General features: G+C 30.2%; 1 protein-coding gene and 2 long non-coding RNA genes across 10 annotated transcripts; 1 reads left to right on the top strand and 2 right to left on the bottom strand.

Moving 5' to 3' along the window:
- Positions 1-4,502: 4,502 nt before the first annotated feature.
- On the bottom strand, positions 4,503-5,175 carry LOC125587002. Its single transcript, XR_007323567.1, has 2 exons — positions 5,041-5,175; positions 4,503-4,950 (listed from the first exon to the last, which is right to left on the bottom strand). It is a non-coding gene; the product is annotated as an uncharacterized LOC125587002 (long non-coding RNA).
- Positions 5,176-7,990: 2,815 nt separating this feature from the next.
- On the top strand, positions 7,991-10,525 carry LOC125587001. Of its 8 annotated transcripts, none has more exons than XR_007323564.1 (7): positions 7,994-8,512; positions 8,955-9,099; positions 9,177-9,537; positions 9,613-9,697; positions 9,788-10,093; positions 10,168-10,245; positions 10,325-10,525. It is a non-coding gene; the product is annotated as an uncharacterized LOC125587001 (long non-coding RNA). The 8 variants fall into 8 exon arrangements; XR_007323562.1 differs by having other exon boundaries at positions 7,997-8,512; positions 9,788-10,049; positions 10,155-10,245; XR_007323560.1 differs by having other exon boundaries at positions 7,991-8,512; positions 9,788-10,245.
- Positions 10,526-24,142: 13,617 nt separating this feature from the next.
- Positions 24,143-25,863, bottom strand: LOC106409442 (probable purine permease 4). Its single transcript, XM_013850080.3, has one exon. It carries the CDS (start codon positions 25,519-25,521, stop codon positions 24,346-24,348), a length of 1,176 nt encoding a protein of 391 aa, XP_013705534.2. The 5' UTR covers positions 25,522-25,863; the 3' UTR covers positions 24,143-24,345.
- Between the last annotated feature and the right edge of the window lie 253 nt (positions 25,864-26,116).

Genomic DNA, 26,116 nt, shown 5'->3' with positions numbered 1-26,116 from the left:
CCGCTTTCCTACGTGATCGGTTTACAGCCTGCCTGGTGCATGAATGTCTCTAGCCCGCTCAGAAATGCGTTCGTCACCCTCCCGTCGGAATCTTTGTGCAAATACATCCAACTCCGTAACTCGTAAATACTACCGCCACCGGCCATTTTTTTCTTAGATTTTGTTTTGAAAATTTGTTTTCCTGATTTTTTTTTTCGTTTTTGTGTTGTGAGGAAGAGAGTTGTGGGAAATGACATATATATAGAGAAATTTTCGAGTTTGGTAGGTGAAATATAACAACGATTTTACAAGGAATGTTTTACATGGATTTTACAAAGAATGTTTTACATGGATATAACAACGATTTTACATGAACTTACAACCACTTTACAACGACATTAGTTAAGTTAAATTACACGTTTTCACCTAAATATAACGGTAACATGTTTCGTTGTAATGTCGATGTAACGGTTACGACGAATTTATCTTTCCACGTACTTTCATTGTAAACTTACATTGACTTTACGACGCAACTGTTTCGTCGCAAAGTTACATCGAGTTTACGACGAATTTTGGACTCCTCGTAATTTTGTTGTAAACGCCATGTAAATTTCCTTGTAAATCTTCGTTGTTATAGAAACGTTTTCTTGTAGTGATATTTGAACTTAATATGAAAATTTTCAATATTATGTAGCTTCAAATTTTTAATCATTTGTAATTTAAATTCTTATAGATTCAAAAAAAGTTTCATATTATTTTTTAAGAAATTTCTTGTTAATTTAATGTCAATTTTCTAAATATAGTATCTATCAAGTTGATTAACTTAAATGATATTTGTTGTGTTCGTGCTGTTTATTTTATATCGACTTTTAAAATTATATTTGATTTGAAAAATCATATTCCTAAAAAACTATTCCTTAATTTTATGTCATTTATTTTTAAAAAATAGTACATATCAAGTTGATTAATTTTAAATGAAATTTTCGTTAGGTTAGATGATTTTATATGTATTTGAAAAATTATATTTGGTGTTTTTAAATTGTATTTTTTTTGTTTAAAATATATGTTAGTTTTTGAAAATAGTATCTATATTAAGTTGAATTTTAAATATATTTGTTGTTAACTATATTTTATTTAAATTTCTATTTTATCTTGGAAAATCTATTTTTTGGAAGGTAGGAATTGGAAATAATGATTTGGCATATTATGATTTTTTCTTCAACTTTGGCATATAATGATTATTTGTTTAAAATCCTAAGTGGTAACCCTAATGGCTTAAAACCTTCAATTTTATATGGCATAACATTCATATTAATTTTCTTTAAATTTTTATAAGTTTAGAACATTCGCATTAATAACATATTTTTAATCCATATGATATTTATATTTTTAACATACTTTAGGAGTTTTTTTAATTAAACATTTTTGTTAAATTAGAAAAAAGTTATTAATGATCTGCATAATACTAATTTATTCTATTTTGTAGGAACTATTTTTGAAAATCTTAACATTTAAAATACTATTATTTTTTATTTGGTATATTTCATTGATACTTTAACTTTGATTTGACACAATATTTATGTAGCTTCATCTTTTTTTAATCATATGTGATTTAAATTCTTATAGCTTTGATTTGGGCAATGGAATGTATGAAGAATTTAAGACAGGTCCAGGTTACGTTTGCTACGGATTGTTCTCAATTGGTGAAGATGGTTTCGGAACCAGAAGAATGGCCAGCATTTGAAAGCTATTTGGAAGATATCAAGCTTCTCAAAGGAAGCTTCCTCAACTCACACATCGTACATGTACCTCGGACGGCGAATCTTCGGGCGGATAGCTTAGCACGTAGTGCACACAAGCAATTGTCCTTTGTCGTTCACATGGATGCGGAGTTACCAATATGGTTTACAGAGTCAACATGAGTTTGTAAATTTCTTGCTGAAAAAAAAAAAAAAAAAAGCTTTGAAATTCAAAATATTTTTATTCCTCTTACAAAAAGTTTGTTAATTTTATGTCAATTTTGTAAAATAGTATATATAAAGTTGGTTTAAGTGGTTTTTATTTTGTTAGTTTAGTTTATATTACACCAACTTTCAGTGCACTATAAATTGCATATATTAATTTTATTAATTTAAATGATATTTTTTATTAGCACAGTGTATCTGATATGGAATTTTAAAATTATATTGGTTTTTTAAAATGGTAACTAAAACAAATATCTGTTAGTTTTATGTTAATTTTTAAAATGAGTATTTAAATTAGTTATATTTCTTTTTATTAATATTTTTGATAGTTTACCTTATTATATATGAATTTTTATTACGAAAAAATATTTTTGGAAGTTCCGAATTTTTGTAAGTAATTATTTGACATATTATGATTAGTAGTTTAAAAATATTATGGTAACAACTTCCAAGGTTATATGATTAAATTTCTTTTAAAATTACATTTAATTTGCTTAAATATTTTATTCTTTCTAAATAATTTTTTTTTATTTTAAGTTAGTTTTCTAAATATGTATATAACTTATTAATGTTAAATAATATTTAATTTATTAGCATAGTTTATTTTATATGAAATTTAAAATTATATTTCATTTTTTAAAATCGTATTTTATAAATGACAATATTTGTTAATTTTAGTTAATTTCAAAATAGTATATATATTGAGTTTATTCCTTTTAGTATATATTTTTTTTAATTTAACTTATTTTGTATTATCTTGAATAAAGGTATTTTTGGAAGTTTTGAATTTCTGTAAATAATGATTTGGTATATTATGAATAGTAATTTTAAATCCTGTGAATATTTTCAATAGTTTATAACCTCAATTTTTATATAGTTTGGAAATAAGTAATGATTTTATGACTAGGTATACACAGGCCTGGCCGTGGGGTAAAGCTCATAAAGCTTGGGTTTTAGCCTTTTAGGCGCCAAATATTATTTACATTTTGGAGGCACCACATGTCTAAATTTTTCTTTGGTCTGGTGGTCTATTAACTTGTCTTGTTTTCCTACAGATGTAGAGTTCGATTGCTTCCTTTTGTATCCGATTAAGTCTTCTTTTTAATAATGATTGCAAGTAAATGAGTGGTAACAGATACGATTGCTTTTAATAGAATCTTTGTTTATTTTTAGTATATAGAATATTAAATATAGAGTAAATATATAAAAATCTAGTTTGTGTTCTCCAATTATTTATTGTATTCTACTAATTCAAAACTGATCATGTTCTCCATTGTTCACTGGTTGTTGCTAGAATTGTTATATCTCTAGTTTTAATGTTTACTTTTTTTTTAACTAAAGTCCAACAAAATTATTTACGTTGGAATATGTTTCATAAGTTATTAAATGTATTGTCTATAATATTAATAGAACATGAACTAGTTAAAACACTTGGTTATTCAAAATTTTTGAATAACTATGAAAGAAAATTTGCAAGAAAATTATTGATATTTATATAATTTAAAATTTTTTTTTAATAATGTTAAAAATGCAAAAAAAAAAAAATTTGTAACTAAGGGGAAACATTCTTTCAATGTGCTTTAGGCACCACCGGACTCCGGACCGGCACTGGGTATACATGCATGCTGTCCCAAAAAACAATATGCATTCTTTTTACATATGAAACAGAATTGTCATATTTTTAATGGAAAAATATGTAAGTAACCCCACGACATAGCTGGTTCTTTAATCCAACCGCATAGTTTGTGGTTAGAAAGTTTCAGACAATTTTGTGGCACAAATTGTAGTAGTTACTAGTTAGTTATGCATTAGTTTCTTGCCACTGCATGTTGATTTGAATGAAAAGCAGAAGAAGACCCGTGCAGTAATTAGATTGTTGTATCTTTGACATTGATTACAGTAGTATCTAACTGCAACAAAATCAGGAAAATCACTCATTTTTTTAGTTGGTATTTAACAGAAAAAGATCTAAGACTTCAAACAACTTAATGCATCTGATAACAAGAAGTTTTTCTTAATACTTGTACGCAAAAGCAAACCTTCTCCAGAAGCGAAGCTATTATATTTGTTCTTGAACTAATCTGTACTAAGACGATCTCCAATGGTTCATCCTATTTTTCACTTTAAAATAGAATAACTCTATAATAAAGTTGTGATAAACTCAAATGATACTCTATTTTAGAATGGAAAATAGAGTGATGAAAAGAAAAACTTACTTTATATATAGAGTAAATCCATTTTTTACTCTATTATAAAGTGAAAAATAGAGTACCAGTGGAACATTTTTACTCTAAACTCTATTTTAGAATACAAAATAGAGTGGAGTTGGAGACAACCTTCTTATCAACACTTGAATTGCTGAGGATTACAACTGCGATGGTGATCGATAAAGCTCCGAAAACCACTGCATTACTTATAGGAAAATGTATCAGCCAAACTTATCTTACAACGCCAAAAAAATAGCATTTCAACCTAAGAATTGGTGCCTAAAAATAACACACAAGTACAAGTTATGGAATGTGCAATAGTAATAGGCTTTGACATCGAAGAAAAGCATAACATAAGACACATTGTTTTCAAGATTTAAAAAATTTACACGGAATGGATAAGGACTCGTGAAACAAAAGGAGGCCCGCGAAACCGGAAGAGAGGAAATTAGCAGCAAAGTTAGTGATGATAGCATGTAGAGAAGAGAGAGATCTTAAGCTGTTTACATAACATCCCCACATTACCACATTACATAATACAACTAATCCATACTCTATCACCTGTTAAACATTAAAAATTTCCAAAATTAAATTAATCAATTGCAACAAAACTATTAAACCCCTCTCATGGAAAAAAAAAGTTACACAAATGAAAATGGGATATATTTAGTAGTTAAGATTTTCATTACGATAGTGAGAAAAACTTCGCAGAGACGGCAGCAAGAGCTGCATTGAACCCAACAGAGATTGCCTAGATGTATCCTCTTTTCTTTAGCTGTAAATCAGCCATGGACCACCTTCTGAGGTTTTTTACAATCAATGATCAGAAAGAAAAAAAATTGCAGAAAATTAAAGTGTTTTCATGAGTCTCTTTGGGTTTCTAATCATACCTTTGATTTGTCGCAGTTTCCCCTTTTCGTTTCTCCTTAGGCTACGGATTGGATCAAATCTCAAATTGGAGAAGAAGAAGAAGAAGGCAAGTTAAACATTTGGGTGAATTTCAGGTTTACCGCTTTTATGGTACCCATTCATGTTTACCACCATTGAAGTGATATTTTCAAAAATATTTTTTTCATTAAAGTGCAAAGACTCTTATACTCTTGTTATATATATATATATATATATATATAAATAATTATTTAAATAAATAAAAAATTATAATTTTTTATGTTTTCGAATTATACTTTTTCAAATTCGAACTGTTTTATAAATATATTTTTTTGAATTTTTTTATGATTTTTTTTTTCTTTTTTAAAATTTTTTTTTGAAAATTAAAAGTTCTGTTTGAAACTATTTTTTAAAATTTTTAAGTATTTATTTATATATTTATTAGAATCCTAAATTTTACATTGTAAAAACTTCACCCCACCCCTTTAATAAGGAGAGTAACAATGAAACCAAAATCGATTCAAATGATGTCTGAATCTGAAGTAGCTATAAAGAATCTATGTTAGCTGGCAGGGTTATAAATTTAAGCTGTGTTGTCACTAAAGTAGGATTCTCGTCTGCACCATGCCACCAGGTGGATAGAGAAAGATTAAGCTTAGCCTGCCTAGACAACAGGGTCAAAATAGCAGCTTTTCTCATTCAAATCAAAACCATATATAGTAGAAAACGTGGACATGCATGACTTAGAGTATATACTCCTAAAACCATAATAATACGTTATTTTAATTACAAGTCTGTGAAGGGCCTGACTGTATATAGACGAGACCATTGTTATTGTTCCCAATTCAAACCATTTTGTGAATAATCCTTCAAGCATATAGTCTCGTTTATTGGACTGATGTAGTTCCTAGTTAATCTAGTTTAGTTTTGATACTCAAATATTCTTTTAAAAGAATTCATTTGCAGTTTTGCACTCAGCCAGAGAACTGAAATGAAACCCGTAACGTAATGTAATGGAAAGAACGAACAAAACGAGGCGTATATTACGGAAATACATGCACTTCCAAAGCCCAAGCCAGACAAAATATTATTTCACCAACTGCTATTTATATTTTACGGGACGCCAAAATGTCAAAAGGAAAAATAACACGTAAAAGATTGTTTGTGACACCTTATTATAGTTTTGTTTGGAACAAATCCTTATTATAGTTATTAAATTATATTTCTGAAGAAAAAAAAATCGATCATTCTGTTCCAGTACACATTCATGGACTAACTTTAAAAACACGACTTGATAAATGATACACTGTAGGTTCAAGGTTGTATTCTTTGTTTATAATTAATCAAATCCTAGATTTCTTAATCATGTAAAATAAGAGGATACAAGGAAAAGAAAACACAAAAGTTGAAACTGATGATGCCAATATATAATATTAGACATTATGTGGGGGAATAATGAAGAGTAGTTGGTGAAAAGTGAAAACCTTCCTATGTCTTCCACATAATCATTTCATCATTGGAAGCATATATATTTGTGGGACAAAACTTTTTTAAATGATTGATCTTATTTGCATCTCTAGTCGCGATGAACATTACTCATAATCATTCTTAACAACATTTTGTTTTAAATTATTAGAATTTGATGTAAGAAAGAAAGAAGGCGGCACACTTTGCTTTAGAGGTCGAAGATAATTGGCTAGGGTCCTATATAGGTACATTTATATCTTTGTTTTAGTTTTGCTATTTGCTTAAGGAGGCGATAGAACTACAATGTTTTCGTCACAATTACTACAAAACTAATTGTATATATGTATCCTAATTGGGTTATGGATATCCGAAGTCGTGCTTCGCTTGTCTTCTTTTAGTCTGCGGTAGTACTTATCTTTTTATTTATATAACAAAAAGAACATTAGATTTGAGATGTAGAAATAGCATCTACACCTAACCTTTTGAATGTGATATTCATTGAGAAAAATCATTGAAATTTATTGTGAATTTAATATACATAACCTTCTGATAAACTCAACAGATTATCAAGATAGTGTACCAAAGGTTTTAGTAATGAGGGATCACTTCAAATATGTATTGTGTAGACTGAGGAGTTATGTATGCACTTGTTCATTGGTCAATCCAGCGATCATCAAAGAATATCTCTACTTTGGTTTGATTTATCAATCCTACGACTCTGTAAATTTAAAATTAGTGTTTGTAGCTGAGTTAATATTTGTTAGTATCTTTTAATATCACTCCACCATACAGTATATTAAAAGAAATAAGACGCTTCTACTATACGGTTATGAATGTTTAACCAATATAAATCTAAGACTAAGTAATGTAGAATGCGATTCCCTAAGATTAGTATGATTGATCTTTGGGAACACACAAGATACTGATGCTATATACATACTCATTCCACGCCCCAAATATTGGAATTGCATTATTTTTATGGAATCTTTAATTTTTAAATGTACCTAATTTTGGTTCTTGATTAAGCACAACCATAGGTACCAAATCCGTTATGAGTTTTGATGTAATTTGCTATGATAATAGACGTGTGAACCTCCTAATTACAGCTCAAATTTGTGATCTATAATCTTTGGAGATTATCCTTTTGTAATCCCACAACCTAAAACAACGCAAAGGGCATTTTCAATGAACCTTTTTTTTAATTTGAAGTATCGATTTAGTTAACTCCTCTTTCACTTTCTTTTAGTTGCTTAATGCGTAATTCATTACCTCCGCACTTACGATAATCATGGCCCCATTTCTTTAATCACCCCAAAAGTCCATTCCATGTATTCTCAGCTCTTTTGAAAATATTCCATTAGGCATAAGATAATCTTATATCTATAACAATAAAGGAGGGTTTTCTCTCACCTCATGCGTCCACGTCACCACATAGGGTGGGGCTTTTCGTGACACGTGTCGCCATACCAAGCTATTTGTGATTTTTGTGCAATCTGGTTCTTTAATGCCACTTATTCGAACTGGACTTTTATTACATTTTCATATTAAGCTCAATCCTTTAGCCCATTCCTTTGAACATCTGTTACAAGCCCACACGATTAGGTTTCTTCTTCATTTTTCCTTTCACGCCTGCGACCTTCCTTCTTCCTCTCAAGACGACCCCCCTACGAAATTTCACAGAGACTTAAAGCTGCGTTCGATCTTCGTAACGTCTCAACCATCCATTAATCTGTTCTTTACTCCGAGTTTTTCCTTGATTATTCCACTCCTCCCGCGTTTCATTTATTCCTCATCACCACCTCTGTCAGCTTCCTCACACTCATTATCTCAAAGAAGCGTTGTGACTCTCCTCTCCACAAACGGCCAAAAAACTATCCAAACCATGACGGCTTCCCAACTATCGCTCTCTGCATTGAATCGTTGTAATGGCGACAATTGTCACACGGCTGCTCCCTTTTTGGGAAGCTCGGAATGTGAAGAAAGGCGTTGAAGAAGCTGGGATGATGAGTACTGAATCCTTACTAAACAACTTCTTAAGTGTTTTTCGTTACTTCCCGTTAAAAACTCAATTTTTAGGTCTTTTAGTTTGCTGTTAGAAATATTGAACCTTGCGTCTAGGGATTGATTCATATAGGCTGAGCTTTATGTGTAGAAGACTAAAGGAAAGATCTTTCAAAATCAAAGCTTTGATTCTTCGGCTGACAATGCGTTATCTCAAATATTTTCTCTACAAATAATGTCTAACAAGAGTTTTGACCAAAAAAAAAAATATATATATATATAATGTCTAACAAGAGAAAGTGGTGAAAACAAATCGTGATACCACTATGAACAGTTCAAAAGTGATCGATCAGGTTCACTGGTAAATCAAACTTCTGATTTGGTTTTCATTTTCAGTGACTTAAAACACATATGCTCTGTATTTGGGTTATAATTTTTTTTTTGGCAGATTCGGTAGAGACAACAAGTGATCATTTTGGAGAAAGCAAGGCAAGATTTAGAAACACTGAGGGAACACATCTTTTCACGGCTGATGAAAGAGCTCCAAGTTACTGATTTGTGGAAGCTGCTGCAAACTTATTCCCCAGGGTCATGTGAGATATGAACCACTCATCTTATGGAACCATTTTGGTTAATTGATATATAATGTGTTTTTTTTTTTTGCTTACAGATGCATGAGTATGTTGACAGCAACGGTTTTTAAGTTCTGTGTATCAAAGACACTCTCTACTCCCGATGAGATTAACGCTATGCTTTTACAGCTTAGTGACTCCTTTAAAGCCGCCGCAGATCAATATGCTCAATGCGTAAGCCGTTTCGTCAGATGTACAACTTAATGTTGTTCTATATCAGTGAAAACACTTAAGCTAACAGCTACAACATTCACGAAGCAACTTCATGCAATGGTCAAGAAAAAGTCACCTCCACCGGCTAGAAACCAAGCTCCAGCTCCGACAGAGTGATAACAAGCGTTCAAAGCATCTTCCTTACGAACTCCACTGCTTGGTCGCAAATAGTCAATGAACAACCAGGTACTACGTTGATTTTATGAGAAGGAGAAAATTAATAAACAACTATACACACTGAGATTATTTATCCCAATGCAGTGGCTGGAAAAACATCGAAAGGTGGTCATGGTTAATGAGGAGTTTTTAAGGCCACAACCCTGCACAGCTACGAGAGCCACTAAAGGTTTACTTTCACTACTTTGTATCACCATGCTGACGCACAGTTGATTGGTTAAAATCAGACCTTCACCAACTTCAAACTGTAATATTGTAGAGCCTTTGGGAAAGACTGCTCGAGCAGCTCACCAAGAGATCCAAGCACATAAAAGAAATGGTGGTTTCCAACAAGTTTATTGTGGATTATGTCACTGTTTTCAGATATCATTAAACTCAGTGTAGCATCTATTACGTAATGTTTCTTTTAGATTTGTAAAACTGGAAACACACCCTGACATTCAAAATATTGGTGACTAAATGCAGGTTCAAAAAAAAGGTTGAACAGGGTCCCCCTAGGCTTCCTATAGGGCACCACCAAAGTACAGTTCAACTACTCTAAACATCAGACATATTTGCACTGCTGGTCACAAAATAACAGAGTATTTTTAAGTATCCACATTTAAACATCAAAATTCATATTCCAGACGCTTGCCACAGCCTCCGTAGATTGCTGGGGAATAGAAACTGGAATCTCTGTTGCAGCAACCAACACATATGATGGTGTAGAAAACAGAGGTCGGGATCATTCTCCTTATAGTTAATACCATTATATTCCTGGGTTCTAAAAGTTTATGTCCATATCTGTGCGATGTAGCTAATGCGAACAAATCTAGAGCTCTACAGATAAACCAAGAATCTTTGTACATAGTGAAAGCCACATGTCTTCATATTCTGCCTATGTCAGCATTGAGAGTTGAAGTATTCTCTGAAACCACAATGCTTTGTTCAAGAATTATTATACAACTTTTATGTCAATCTCTCATGATCTTATTTCTGTTTCAATAAAATTTTTATGTCGATGAAAACTTGAATGTTAGAATATTATGGAGCAATTTGGCATTTAGACCTACAGGTGAATTCTTTTGCCTTGCAGTTTTTTTTTGGGTGTTCAATGGAAAATTATTACAAAATTAATAGAGCAAATATAATATAAAAAAACGTTAAAAATAATTTTTACACGTCCAATGAAAAAGAAATACTCTATTAATTTTGTAATACACATTCCCTACATTCTCTATGAGCGGCAATGATATATTATATGATGCACATAGCTTCAATCATCATCAAGATTAATTTGTCTGACTATCTATACTTATTTATCATTGTAGGAGTTCCATATAGTGAGCATTCTAGATTGAATGATGGTTGTTTCCCTTTAGAAGAAAAGCCAGCAAAATCAAAGAAATCAGCGAGCTGGGTCTTCACTCTTGAGGTTGGCGAATTAGGGTGAAGGAAAGAACAAATGAGATCCGTCAATCTCTGTTCACCGTGATTATCATGTTCACCGTGATTATCAGGCAAGAGCACTATAAAAGCGTGAATATGAATATTTTATCTTTGTTAAAAAAATAGAATTTTTTTGTTAATTTAGACTTTTTGGAGTCTGAAATTTGGACATCTTAAAATCAGTAATATGAATTATAATTATTTACAAAATTAAAGAAGCTATAGTATATAAGAAAAATTTTGTTTAAAGGAAGCAATATGTGACACAAGTTGTATAACTCTGACAATCTAACAATTTAGGTTTTATGTATTTCTATAAATAGCTTTCATATAAAATAAAGGAAAAAAAGAGTCAAAATACACAAAAGAAACAGAAGAGAGAAGATGGCCATATTTCAGAAAAGTAAGCTTGAGCATTTTGGCAATAAAAATGTCTTTGATACAGTAAAGTAAAGGACTGATACAATGACTTGGCCAATGACCACACTCAGATTTTTAGATTATTCATGACTATTAAAAATTGAAAACGTCAAGTTTCAAAAAAAAAATTGAAAACGACCCAACGCTGGAACAAAATATCAAAGTAGAAAATATTAAAGTAGAACAAACAATGAAAGAACATAAAATCATTTCTATTTTATTATGAATATTTTTAATACTAAAATTAATATATGATTTACGAACAAATGTATCACCTGCTACTGTTAAGGGGTACCTAATCTGAAAACGTCCCATGCAAAAAACATAACCAAAACAAAGTATTTAACCAATATGTACAATGAAGCCCCTAATAGATTGACACATCCAAGACATTGAGAAAGCATGTGCAGATTGTCGGATTGTTACTACTTTAATGAAATGAACAAATTTATTATCTTCATTCAAACATGATAATGCATTTATATGTTTTAAGTTCAACTATATTTAAACTATATTTACTTTGATGCAACTATCAGTTATTTATTTTTTTTTATTCAATAATCTGTGAAAATTATTTTTAATATTCTTCTTTGACCTAAACAATTTCAAAAAAAAAAGTAATACACTATTGTCACTAACCATTATTAAATGGATAAGAATAAAAGCAATTTTGAACTAATTAGAAAATAAAATATATGAACCCGGCGCGTAGCGCCGGAATATCACTAGTTATTATATAAAAATATGGTTTATCTAAACATTTTTAACATCGACAAATATGGATCGACGAGTTTCATGATTTTCCAACGTCTATAGGTTCAATCTACGATATACAAGTCAACTTCAATTTACCCTCTTTTTTGGACAATGATTAATATACCTATACAAACAAAAATTGAATAAACTTTGTCTTTTCTGTTGATGAATTTTGTTTTGGGAGATCTATTTGAATCATTTGTGGTCAATCTACAGACCGCAAGAGATTACACAATTCTAACTGAATAGGGTTGCAACAAATATAGATTTAAAGCACATATATAATGTGTGAATCAAGGAAGTACCAACAACTAGATCTTAATTGCTATTTCTAGGGATTATGCTCAGTCTCACACTTATAGAGAGTCGCTTTTTCGGTGACTCTTTTTACCGTCTCTCTTCCTTTGTTAATATTTGAACTACCAGCTGATAATACATATGATATCTAAGTCGTTTGTTTTTACTTGTTTTATAATCGTAGGGTACTGAGGCAAATCGAACATTAATACTTGGAGCATGTAGAGCGACGGACATTTGTAACGGTTATAGTAAATTCATTTATGTGAGATTATGAGATATTAAATTATATGTGTGCATTGTAAAGTCGTATTTATATAATGGAAACATACATAACCCTACATTGGGGTCATAACTTCGATTCAATTTGTCACTGAATCAAAAGGAACAAAAATTTGGATTTCGTGGGTCTAAAATATTTACAAGGGCTTACAATATTACTGAAGAGTCATAACCTTATTTAAAACACAAAAGGATAATAAGAATAAAACAATCTTTTTCATATGAAAGTGCCCCAAGAAAAATACAAAAACAAAAGGAGCATTAGGGAGACAATGTTAGTAATCCACACCGAGTTAATGCCAAGCTGCATCATCATCAATTAAGCATGTCTCTTCTTTATTTCACCCATTCAATTTTTATTTTCTTAATCTCTCTCTCTCTAATTAATCAAGATGGTCATCCTTTATTAATATGAATCTTAAAGATCGTGATCACTTCTTTTTATTTTTGGGTATGTTGTGACCCATAAACGACAACACTTTTCCTTTTTTAGGTTTTATAATTTTCTATTGGATGTAACATATATATTGAAATTATGTTTTTGTCTATGTCATCATTTATAATATTCATCACAGTTTCGGGCAATTGTAAATCAAATATATTAAAATGGAAGTACAAATCTAATATTTTAAAAATGAAGTACAAATATAGATTAACCCTTAAAATTTTAACTTAATTACACTTAAATGTCACTGAAGTAATAACTACACTTTATTTTTAGCATTAATTTTTTTCTTTCAAATTAAATACATAATTTCCTAAATTGAATGCATAAAAAAATCAATATAACTCACAGCTTCCTAAATAAATTGAACAAAGATTTCAATATAATTATTTTACTTATGCATTGCACATAATACTATAAATTTTAATTATCATCAATATGAAACACAAAATATAATATATCATCATTTGTCTCTTTGATGACCAGACCTCCCCCCACGTAATTCTTCTTCCTTGCCAATATTGACTTTTGTCCTTTTCTTACACTTAAATGGGTTTGTAAATACATTAAAATTTATAAGGGTTATATTAATGCAATAAAACACTTTAATGTACATCAATACTATACATAAATGGGTTCTCTTTGCAAAGATCTATCAACGTAACTCTTCTTCCTCAAAATTCTATGCACTAGATCATATATAACATTACTTTTCATAATTTTAATGATATTTGGAATTATTTTATTCATTTACTAAATTTATTACATAATTTTTTAAACTTTAAGACATTAAAAATTATCATTATTTATTAATAATAAATGAAAAGGTAAAAAACCACATAAAATCCATAAATATAATATATAAATAAAATATAAAACAATCTATTAAAGTATTATAAGTAGATTATTTTCATATAAATATAAATCCAACTGCTGACAAAAAAAAAATATAAATCCAATTATTTATACATGCGGGATTTGTTTATATGATACTCAATGTGGAATGATATAATTGATGGTTAAAAGCATAATGTTAAACATAGAAAAAATAATTAATTTACATAAACGTAAAATAACATGTAAAAGCCACATAAATTGATTTAGGTATTCATTTATTCAATTTAGAACACATTATCATTTTAAAATTATATAGTTATATTTCTCATTATTTATTATTAATAATGAAAAATAAAAACCACATGAAATAATCATTTATATAATATATAAATAAAATATAATTATTCTGTTAATAAATTATTGGTAGCATATTTTTATATAAATAAAATTCCACTAGAAATTGAATACAATAAATTTAAATGATAAAAATATGGTGATACAATTAAATTTCAAAAACAAAATATAATTACGCAATGTGATAAATATAATTATTATGTTTGAAATGTTATATTAAACAACTATGTATTATGTGTAAACTATAAATTTATATTATAAAATTTATATAAAAAAAATTATTTATAAAAATGAAAATAAATACATGTGCGATCGCACGGGTCAAGCTCTAGTTTAACATTAGTTCCAATATATTTTTTCTTTAAAAGGACATGTATTTGTGCAGGGGCTTTGTTCTTTATGTCAGGTTGAAGCTGAAACAATCAATCATATGTTGTTTCGATGTACTAAGGCTCAGGAGCTGTGGAACCTATCTCTGTGTCCTAAACCGGTGCAAGGTTTCAGCATGGTTCTAGAGGAGAATGTGACCTTCTTGTTTCATGTTCTGGATAACCGAGGTAATGAAACCGCGAGTGTTCGATCTCTCCCTTGGTTGATGTGGAATGTGTGGACGAATAGCAATGTGATATTATATGCAGCGACTCAAGAATCTCCTTTGTTATGGGTCCATAATGCGGAGGAAGAGGCAACTCTCTGGTTGGAAGTTAATAAACAAGCGCAGTGCTTGACGAGGCAGAGCTCTACATTAGAAGTGTGTGAACGGTGGAGTCCCCCCTTATCAGGTGTAATTAAGTGCAACGTTCATGTGAACTGGAGAAATGGCAATCTTCGGTGTAGCTTGGATCACGCGAGACCACACTGGTAACGTCCTTTTCCATGAACGTGATGCGTTCACACCGTCTGCAAACCGACTGATAGCCGAACTAAGAGGTACAATATGGGTTTTACGAAGTGCGAGGGATTTGCATTTCACTTCAGTGAGCATTGCTTCAGATCATCTAGAAATTATTGAAGCAATCTCAGCTCCCTCTTTGTGGCCAAGATTCAGGGCTCTCTTGGAGCAGATTAACTCCCTTGGTGCCTTCTTTGTGCGGTATCGTTTGAAGTCGAGAAAGTACACACTAATCTGATTGCTCGGGACATAGCAAAGAGTGTCATGAGAGATGGGCGCCTTCAGTCATACCTAGCTTTAGGCGGACTAGCCTGGTTGCACCATCGACTTTTACGAGAAGCTTTAAGACAAGACTAATTCATCTTTCCTTTAAGATTTGTGTCTGTGTCCATGTTTTCTTTTGGTCCCTTATGGGAGTGTTCCCTACCATTTCATCTTCTTTGAACAATGTTATCAGACGATTAAAAAAAAAAGGACATATATTTGTATACATTAAATACCATAAATATTGTTGAAGCCTCCTTAGTCTAGTGGTTTAACTAAGAGTTCATTAATGATTATATACCAACAGATCCAAATTTCAATTAAAAAAAAACGATTTATCCCTTATATATTAAAATAGAAGCATTGTAATAAATGCATTCACACTATAATAGACATGTGGCAGCCTCACAATGATTTGATAATAAGTATGCTAACGCGTTCACACTATATTCATAAATATGTTCACACTATGTACTTTGCGATTTTTTTAATATAAAACTCACATACATGATTCCACTAAAACTGTGGATTTTTCTGTTCGAATAAAAATAGATAATGAATCAAAAGCCAAACTATATATATATTATTTTTATTGTTTACTAATAAAGTTGAGAAAAATATTCATAATTTTTGATTCGATTCGTTATCCATTTTGATTTGAACCAAAAAATCTGGATATCTGTAACTCTACGAAACAAATCAAATACTAAAATACAATATCCAAAAAAGAATCAAATCACAAATACCAATATTTTTAGGAACGGATATCAAATTCGATTTGTTATATACATATATATATACAAATATGTACAGAATTATATATATATGTTATATATATTATACTTTATATCAGTTTTACAATATTTTTATCAATTAAATTTATTATATTAGGTACTAGAATATAAAAAGTTAAATAATGTTTTATTTTTGTAACAAAATGTTATTATTAAAAATTTCAATTATTTTTAAAATTTTATTTTATTTACGGATCAAATCGGATATTCCTTACAATTCTAAAACATTTCGGATATCCGAGTCACCGAATATCTAGGTGGCTAAAGATCGAATCAACATGAATGCTTCCACATACCCAGATATTCGATCTGTGCCCACCCCTATTTACGGATACAATTTTATTTTCTTTATATGTAAAAAATGACTAATATCAAGGCCTTTTTTATTTTAAATTAATTTTAATTTTATCTTTCAAGTATTATTTTGAACAAAAATGTCATTTACTATTAATTAACATTATCTTTATATATTTGTCAACTATTTTTATATACTTTTTACATACACATACATGTGCACCTTGATGTGAGCACCTTGTAACTAAGTATTTACCACAACTGAAGTATCCAATTTTTTTGAAAGTTGAAATATTTTTTCTTAATGCTTCTTTCACTACCGACCAAATTGTAGTGAAATAATTTGTCTTAATAATTTTCTTTTTTTTTCTTAAACTATTATCTGTTTAGAAACTATTGGTTCGACATATCGGCTATCAAAAATCCATAACATGAAAATAAACAAATAATATTAATTTTTGGTTTTTAACGGGAAATAAAACCAAAAAAAATCAAACATTTTAACGAAATAAACTTAAATGAATATTAATTTAAAATAATATTTATATTTTAGAAGATTAAAAACCAAAAAAAAAAAAAACTTAAAACCGAACCATTATCCAGATTAAACTGATTTAATGTCTTTTTATTAAAAATAACGAAACTAATAATCACATCCCGCGCAAGACGCGAGTTATTACCTAGTTAAACTATTATGCAGACTACGGAAGAAAGGCTTACGGATCTTCAACATGGTGCAAGTAAACCCGTCAAGGTGTAGATTTTCATATGTCGGCTCCGGTGATGCAGTTAAACGTAAATCTTCATAAATCAGATAGTATTGTTGGTTATCGAATCGTCTATGTAATCTTTCTGATAATTTTAATATCTTAATAAATTAGCGTTAAAAAATACCATAAATACTTTCATTTTGTCAATGAACTCATAGCAAAACCCTCAAACAAGATGCAAACCATGCGGTAATAAATTGAACTGTTTCCCCTGGAAATAAATTGAAGCTAAAAGGAGGAGAAGAAAGCAAAGCATGCCATTATATCCAGGAGAGTGCTTTCTTTTATTATATCATTTCTTTGTTGAGAGTCTTGTGGAAATTATATGTTTTAATCCATTTCAGTTTTATCGCACTTTCACTTTGTCTTTAAATGCTGCTTATTGTTAGAAAGGTCTCTGACCAACAAGGCTCAAACTAATCAACTAACTAGATGGACTATGATCCGAAATATAAGTTTTTGGGAGTTTGAGATTATCTAAAAAGTTGTTAAGAAAGAGATTATTTGAAATAATGGCAGTTCATGAAAACTAACGGATAGTAATGAATTATTTATTAGATTGGATCCTTATCTCTTCGTAATAAAATGTGAAAACTAGAGAAATGGGATACTCAAAAGTTGGGTTTGTCTCTTTAAGACTTTATGTAAATTTATTGTCCCATTAAGATTTTAATCTTTGTTAATACAATTATATCTTTAAATTAAGAAAAATTTCCTTAAATAATTTTTTTTAGTTTATTTTCACAAAAAAATTTATTGGAAGGAAGGTAAATATGCATTTATACCCTTATGGTAATTTAGCTAAGACTTAGTGTTTAGAGTTAAGGGGTAGGATTTTGGGGATGAATTCAAATTTTAAAAAATAAAAAAAAATATAATAAAATTTTAAAACAAAAAAGGCTGTTTTGGTCATTTTATTTTTTGAGGTCTATTTTATGACAAAAACTTAAAAATGACTATTTGAGAGAATTTCCCTTAAATTAATTTAAAAAATATATAATGTTTTCATTTGTTTTAATACAATTTTGTTAAGTAAAAAAAGGTAAAATAGAAAAAAGGTAAAAACATAAACATGAAGACGACTAAGAGCATCTCCAAAAGACACTCTATAACTCCAAATATGAAGTTTTTTACTCTCTAAAAATGAATTTCAAAATTTCAAATTTGAAGTCTTGAAAAGTGAAACTCTATATTTGAGTTTCATTACTCAAAACTTTAAATTTAAAGTTTCATATTTTGTTTGCATTTTGATCCCTACAATTACACATCACATTTATAATTCTTAAATATTTTCTCGTTTATCGTTTTAATCCTTAAAAAATTTATATCTCATATATATTTCAACTTTTATATAAATTTAAGTTTTAAAAATAAAACTAAAAAAAATTTAAAATAAGAATTAAAATATTTTTAAACTATATTTAGAAAACAACAATTTACAAAAAAGCTTAACAAAAAAAACTTTCAAAAAAATACATGAAAACATAAATATTACACAAATTTAAATATTACAACAACACCAATAGTAAGGTAACTTTGATTCAGAACCTCCAAAATCTCCAAAATATTGTCCAAACAAATTTTGTGTAACAAAAAATAGTTGTTGAGGTTGTTTGTGATGTTTTTTCGTACATTTTTTTCTTGTTCAGATCGAATGTATTCACTAGTATTAATATCACCAGTATTAGAAATATTTTATTTTCTTCTTTTATTTTCTTTTTCAGATCTAATGTGTGTGCAAGTATTAATATTACCCGATTTTAACAATATTTAGCTCAAAATGTACAAATTAAAAATAAAAAGAGTCAGTTTTACTTTGAAATGTACTAGCTGATCATATATACATTTTTGAAATAATTTTATGGAATAATATGGTATTTTACTTGAATTTTAATATTAATTATGTATTTCTATTTAAAATTATATATTTTAATATAATATTTTATTAATTAATATTGTTGTAATATTTTTATATATGTGCTAGTTTTTTACAAAAAAAAAAAGTATGAATTTAAATTAATTATGACATATACACTTAGAGATATTTACCGACCGTCGACCGACATAATTATTCATCACAGTTTCACATAATATATTTTCACATTACTCATTAGTTCCAATATAAATTTTCTTTAAGTAAATAAACAGGATAAAGTTTACAAAAAAGGGAAGTACATAGACAGGATAGATATATGCTTTCATTTTGCCAACGACCTCGTCGCAAAACCCTCAAACAAAATGCAAAACATGCCGTAAAATGAGAGAAAAGGGCAAACTTGCTAACTCAACAACTCGCGAAGTTTCCTCTAGAAATAATTATTCACCACAGTCCACTCATGGCAGACCAAGTACTTGTTTCTTTGAACCTCCTGTGGTGATAATAGATTTCAGTTGGTGTTGCTTATTCTCCGGTCAACTCCAACATTTCTGGTATGGTTCAGCTAAGGAACAATGTTTCACGGGGACGGGAATTTCAGTTGGCCTATCTAGAATCACCAACGTGTGTCATGTGTTATGTAACAGAGGAGCACAACGGAAGCTTCCTGGTGATTTTGTTGGCTTACGGATAGATTTCATAGCGCTGATCACAAGTTTAAGAACTTCATTGGTTCACGATTTGGTAAGACAAAAGCTTGCAGCAAACAGCCCGGTAACCTCAACCTCTATGGCTGAGTTTATTCAAACCTCCTCTCGACAGGGCCGAGAAAGATCTTTCTCCGCATCCTCCTTCTCAAAAAAGAGATTTTCTCCACCAACTTCCCTCTTTGTAAGAGGTGACCCTCCTGCGGTATTCAAAACCCGGAAAATTTATCAAATGTCTAGCCGTTTGCTATCTTATGTGATGGCTCACTTGGGACCGGTAGATGCGATGATCCTCATTCAATTGAGAATCGAGGCTTTGAGTAGTGTTGCGACGTCACATGTTTTTGTGACTAATCGTTCGCTATTTGAAGATTTGGAAATATGGTTTGAGTCTTTCTTAGATTAGATCGTAAGTGGCAACTTCGATATCTTGCATAACATTTTATCAAACTTTTTTAAGTTTTTGTCTCTATCCTTGTATTCTTTTGAACTTTATGGCGGGGTCTTAGTTTATCAGTTTGCACATTGTGAGTTGTAAGATGTTGCTAATATTGTTCTGTTCGCTTAAATTAGTAACAAGAGATTGGTGAAAAAAAATAAAAAATAAACCGAAGCTAAAAGCATGTTCATACAAAAATATTTTAATGTATGTTTTAATTCAAAATAATAAATAAATAAAAATAAGAGAGAAAAGTTGTTTTTTGAATGCCAGTTACAAAAAGAGATATTTGAGATACTCATATACATTTGTGAATGACAGTTTTTTCTTTACAAAATATTTTATTAAAGATCTATAGTAAAACAGTAATACTTTTTTGTTGAAACGGTTCTTATCTGTGAAAAATGCCCTAAAAGGAAGAAAAGAAAGCGAAGCATACCATTATACACTAGAGAATGTATTTTTTTCTCTTTGTTAAATGATTTCTTCCTGTAGAGTATTGTGGAAAAATCATCATTATTTAGCTACGTGGACTACATACCATAAATCGCATAAATTGCAAACATTATCTGAAATAATATATTTTAAAAAAATTAAAGTGCTATTTTTTGGGGTTTGATATTATTTGAAATAATGGCGATTGTTGCAAAACTCTAGTGGCTATTAATGAATTATTTACTCGTTTCAAATCTTATCTATCCCCTATACTATATTTACGAAGTGATTTTGCCGCATGTACTTTATACAATCAATTTCACAAAACAAATATGACAGGACTACTGAAATTGATGACGTGTCTTATAGCTTAATATGACATGGACAATTGCATTTAATTTAATTTTATATTTTTTGTAAACTTTTTAAAATATGGTAATAACTCATATATTACATTTAATGTTAATTTATATTTTTGGAAAAAAATTTAGAATATGGAAATAACTCATAAATCATCATTAAAATAAATATATTCACATATGTCATTATAAATTTTGAAATATAATTTAATCTATCTAATATTATAATTTCAAATATATAAATTACAGAAAATTTACAATATTAATAAAATTTTATTTTAAAATATAATTTAAATTTATCTGTTAAAAAATATTTTAAATTTTTTTACTGCACATGGTACAGGAAAACACCTGTTTGTAATAAAATCCGAGTAGTGAAAGTCAAATTAAGATCTTGATTTTTGCTTAGCTACTTGTTTTTTGGTCTGTCAAATGAACCTTTTATTAAATTTATTATTACTAAATGGGAATAATAATGCGTAATTTCATACAATAGATATAGATATGACTATTGACCGACATTGAAACCCACTTACATGATTACATAATCAGTATTCATTGTTAGATAATTCATAAATATAACCAAAAGGGGGGGGGGGGGGGGGGGGGGGGGAACCCTAAAAACAAAAACAAAAAAAGCAGATGCATTACCTAAAAATAAAAATAAAAGTTGAGAAGAAAAAGAAAGAACACATAAAAGATAGAGTTGATTACACTAAGAGATATTTTTTGACTTTCTATTACAACTACAGACACTTCTTACATGTGACACACTTTGTTGTGGGCCAGCAACAGATTGTGGACAATTTTGTCCTTAATGGAAAGGACAGTTGTGGATATGTGATTTGTGGACGAGTGATGTGTGGTTGGGTGATTTGTGGACGGGTGATGTGTGGATGAGTGATGAGTAATGTGTGGATATGTGATGTTAATGTGTTTATAGTAGATAAGTGGACAAACTCTCTGTTTTGATTCCATAAAACTATACAACAATACGTGGACATATACTCATGTTACTAAAATTATACCATAAAACGTGGACACCAACTATGTTATCTCCAATACAAACACTTAGCTTCTTCAGCTCAATTGATAAATTATCTGCAGTTAAACTTCAATCAAGATGAGAAAGAGATGATATCGAAGAAGCGTTTACCTTTTGTCGGAGAGTAATAGATCTTGCATGTCAGAGATTTCTGCTCTAAGGAATTTGCGCTTTGTCATGATGTGGATGAATGTAATTTTGATTAGAATTGAATTTAGATCCCGAGATGATGAATGAAATCGAATTAATATTGTCCATGTCCACAACTAGTTTATAATTCTGTTAAGATGTTCATGTCCACAACTAATTTATAATTTTGTTATCCACGCTTTCATGTCCACGTCCACATTTTGTTTACACATTAATATATATAATATATATATGAACATGGATCTTAAAAGATAAAGAATTTTATATATCTAAACTATTAAAGTTGAAGTACATTTAGTACTTAACCCTAGCTTTTTCTAAATAATTACCATTGAATGCCACTAACATTTAATCTAGAGCTATTATTTCGAAACAATATTTGTACCCTATTAATTAAACTAACAACTATCATTTGGTTAATTATTAAAGGAAACGTTGATTGAAAGCATATATTCTCATTTATAGTATTTATTTTAGAAAGTGAATATTTGTTTATCACATAACAATAGCTATCTCACGTAAACGCATATACAAACCGGTTAAAATTTATTTGACACAAAAAGCCTTCATTTGTTTTACAAAAAAATTAGTATTCTGACTATTTCACATTTGGACAATGAAACCATCTATATCACTCATGTAGACCTGTTTATAGCTAAGATGGTTTAATCCGGTTTAATTTAATATTTATCAATTTTGTTCTAATCTTAACCCAATTTGATATATGCAAAACATATATTTACAAAGTATACATTATAACTTTGTAAGACTTTTTGAATTTCGTAGTTTTTGAGTCTTATTTGCGGAAATAAGCTATTATATGTTAAGAAATTAGTTGCGAAAAATACATACACAATTTATAGACATTTCTGTGGTTATAAAGATATTAATAATATATCAAGAAGTTAATATATTTTATTAATTAATTTCAGTCTTATATAATTGCTATATTTTACTGTTTCTTTTCTATAAAAGATAAATATATACGGTTTTGGTAAGTTGACAAAACAATTACGGTTTGGGTAACAACGATTTGGATAGTATGTTATTATTTCTCATCAAAAAAATCGGTCTTAATTACATCCATATTTAAATATGTGCTACTAAAAAGTTAGAATATTCATAGGATATCCAGAATACATTCCCTTCAATATAATAATAAAAAAATTATTTGTAAAATTAGTTACCATCCATATTGGGAAAATTTTAATAGTTGAGTATTTGAATAGGATGTATACATCATTTTCTTAAATACCTAAATCTCATCTAAACAAAACAAATAAAATATTTTACATTTTCTATCTATCTTAATAAAACATTAGTACATTTTATTTGACATAAAATATTTTATTTTCAAAAGATAGATTTATTAATATACATAAATATAATAATTGGTGCTTTAATTAATAAAATAAATACATTAAAAATGTTACTGTAATTAAACATTATTAATTGACGAATATGTTATATAAGATATCACTTTAACGGTTTTATATCCAACCGCAATATGAGAAACCAAAAAATTATAAACAATTAAAAACCATCGACCTATCATAAATGTTATATATTACAAATCGAACAAACATCTATACAGACATATTAAATATATTGTAAAAATTTCATATATCTATTACATTAAAACAAACACCCGTGCGGGTGCACGGGTCAAGCTCTAGTAGTTTATTATGACAATTATTTTTGTTTAATATATTTTAGAACTTGAGATAAAAGTAAATAAATACATAAAGTATAATACGAAAAATAATAAAATGAAATAAGAAGAGAAGACAGATTTTCTTTAGTTTATGGTCATAAGAGTCTTTTTGACAAAAGAAAGTGTGTCTCAAGTGATAAGTGTCTTGTAGTGTAATTTGAATGTGAGAAAATGTCTCTAGATGTAAAAAATTATAAAATATATTACTTTTTATTTGACTTCCTAAAAATCATAACGACTATCTCAATCACACATATCATCAAACCCTTTCATCCGCTGCCGCCACGTCATCTTTAATCATACCCATCTCCAACTCTAACTCTCCCCCGTCTTCCACCGTCTTCATACCGGTGTGTCCCTCCTCCTCCTCCTCCTCCTCCTTCTCCTCATCCTTCTTCATCTTCACGTAAATCCCATATACATAAGACGAGAATCCCCAAACACATAGCACCGTCGACACAATCTTCACGCCGCCGAACGCATCGCCGTACATCACCACACCTCCAATCACATTCATAGCTAGTAACGCCGTCATGCAGATACCTCCGGTGATACCAGACGTCAAATAAACCATCCCTGACGTGGCCGCGAAACAGAGCTGCCATGTCACCACATTCGCTAAAATCGCCACTGTCCAGTAAACCGTCGGTCCTTTAGTGAAAACTTGGTTCGCTTCCTTAACCATTTCTTTAAACCCGCCGTCGAAAGCCATACCGATTGTGGCGAAAACCGTGGCAGAAAATTCCATAACCAGTTGCATCTCCATGACCATCGCGTAGCAATAAACGGACCTGTAGACCCTCTCCGTCACGGGCAGGTAGAGCGCGAAGAGTAAACCGGCTCCGATCGTGGATAAAAACCCGATGAAATATTTGGTTTTAGTTAAACCGGCCGGTTTATCTTGGCTCGAACCGAGAGCTAATAAAACAGAGCTTAACGTTAAGAGAACAACACAATTGAGATTTGAGAAAGTGACTTTCTGTTTCACTATGATCACGGACAAGATCAGAGTGAAGATGAGTTGTGTCGAGAGGAGAAGTGATGATGTGGACACTGGGAGGTACGAGGTACCCCATGAGAAGAGGAAGTTGTTGAAACCGAGGATGAGTCCGATTACGACGGAGAAGAGGAGATGGCGGTGTGTGAAGCGCGTGAAGGGACGGCGCTTAGTTGTTTTGAAGACGAAGCGAGGGAAGTAGATAAGCCCGAGGAGGAGTGGGAATCCGGCGGATTGGACCCACGTGGAGACCCACCGGCTCGAGCCACCGTGGACGAAGTAGTATTTCGCGAGGAGGCTCGAGGCGATGGAGCCGACGAAGAGGCAGCCGTAAGTGGTGATGAGGAGGCCGAGGGATCGCTTGACCGGTGCTTTGACCAGGTTTTGTTGTTGTTCTCCTTCTTCTTGTTGATCTGCGTTTACTCGAACATCACTCATTTTTCTCTCTTTGTGTTTTGATATTATTTGTTTATTTAATTTGTAGATGTTATTTCGAATGAGAAGAGAAAGAAGATGAAGATGAAGATGAAGAGTTGAAAAGGTGAAGACGTTTTGGTAGAGGAATGGTATCAGTGTCTAACCACGTAAACACTCACTCATATGTGTATATATGGTGACCAATATGTTAATTTTGATTTAAAGAAATTACTGCATATATTCATTTTATATTATCAGTCAACTAAACTATTTCAGTTAGTTAATGTGATGTATTGGCTATTGGGGCGTTACTATCAATTATCAAACTATGTTAAAATACGGCTTCCGAGGTTTAGGCCTAAAGAGTAGGCAACAAAATTATCGAAGGTTTTTTTATTAGTGTTGTCCATATGATATAACCTTTGTGATTCTTATAATTCAAGAAAAATACAATTTTACATTAGTTATTCGGATGTGTAAAAACTAGTATGGGCAAATCGACATAATCCAATAAATTGAACGAAACCCAGTCTCGGAAAAGCGGTATGGATTGGGTTTGGATCAACCGAGTAAATCTTTAGATTTTGTGCTGGAGTTCGGTTTCATCTCCATCCCC

The sequence above is a fragment of the Brassica napus genome, chromosome C5 (assembly GCF_020379485.1).
Source record: "Brassica napus cultivar Da-Ae chromosome C5, Da-Ae, whole genome shotgun sequence".
NCBI lineage: Eukaryota > Viridiplantae > Streptophyta > Magnoliopsida > Brassicales > Brassicaceae > Brassica > Brassica napus.
The sequence above is the reverse complement of the archived record's forward strand: the minus strand, read 5'-3'. Positions and strand labels throughout refer to the sequence as shown.

Coding starts and splice junctions, on each gene's coding strand:
- LOC106409442 (XM_013850080.3), bottom strand. CDS start 25,521: ATGAGTGATGTTCGAGTAAACGCAGATCAACAAGAAGAAGGAGAACAA.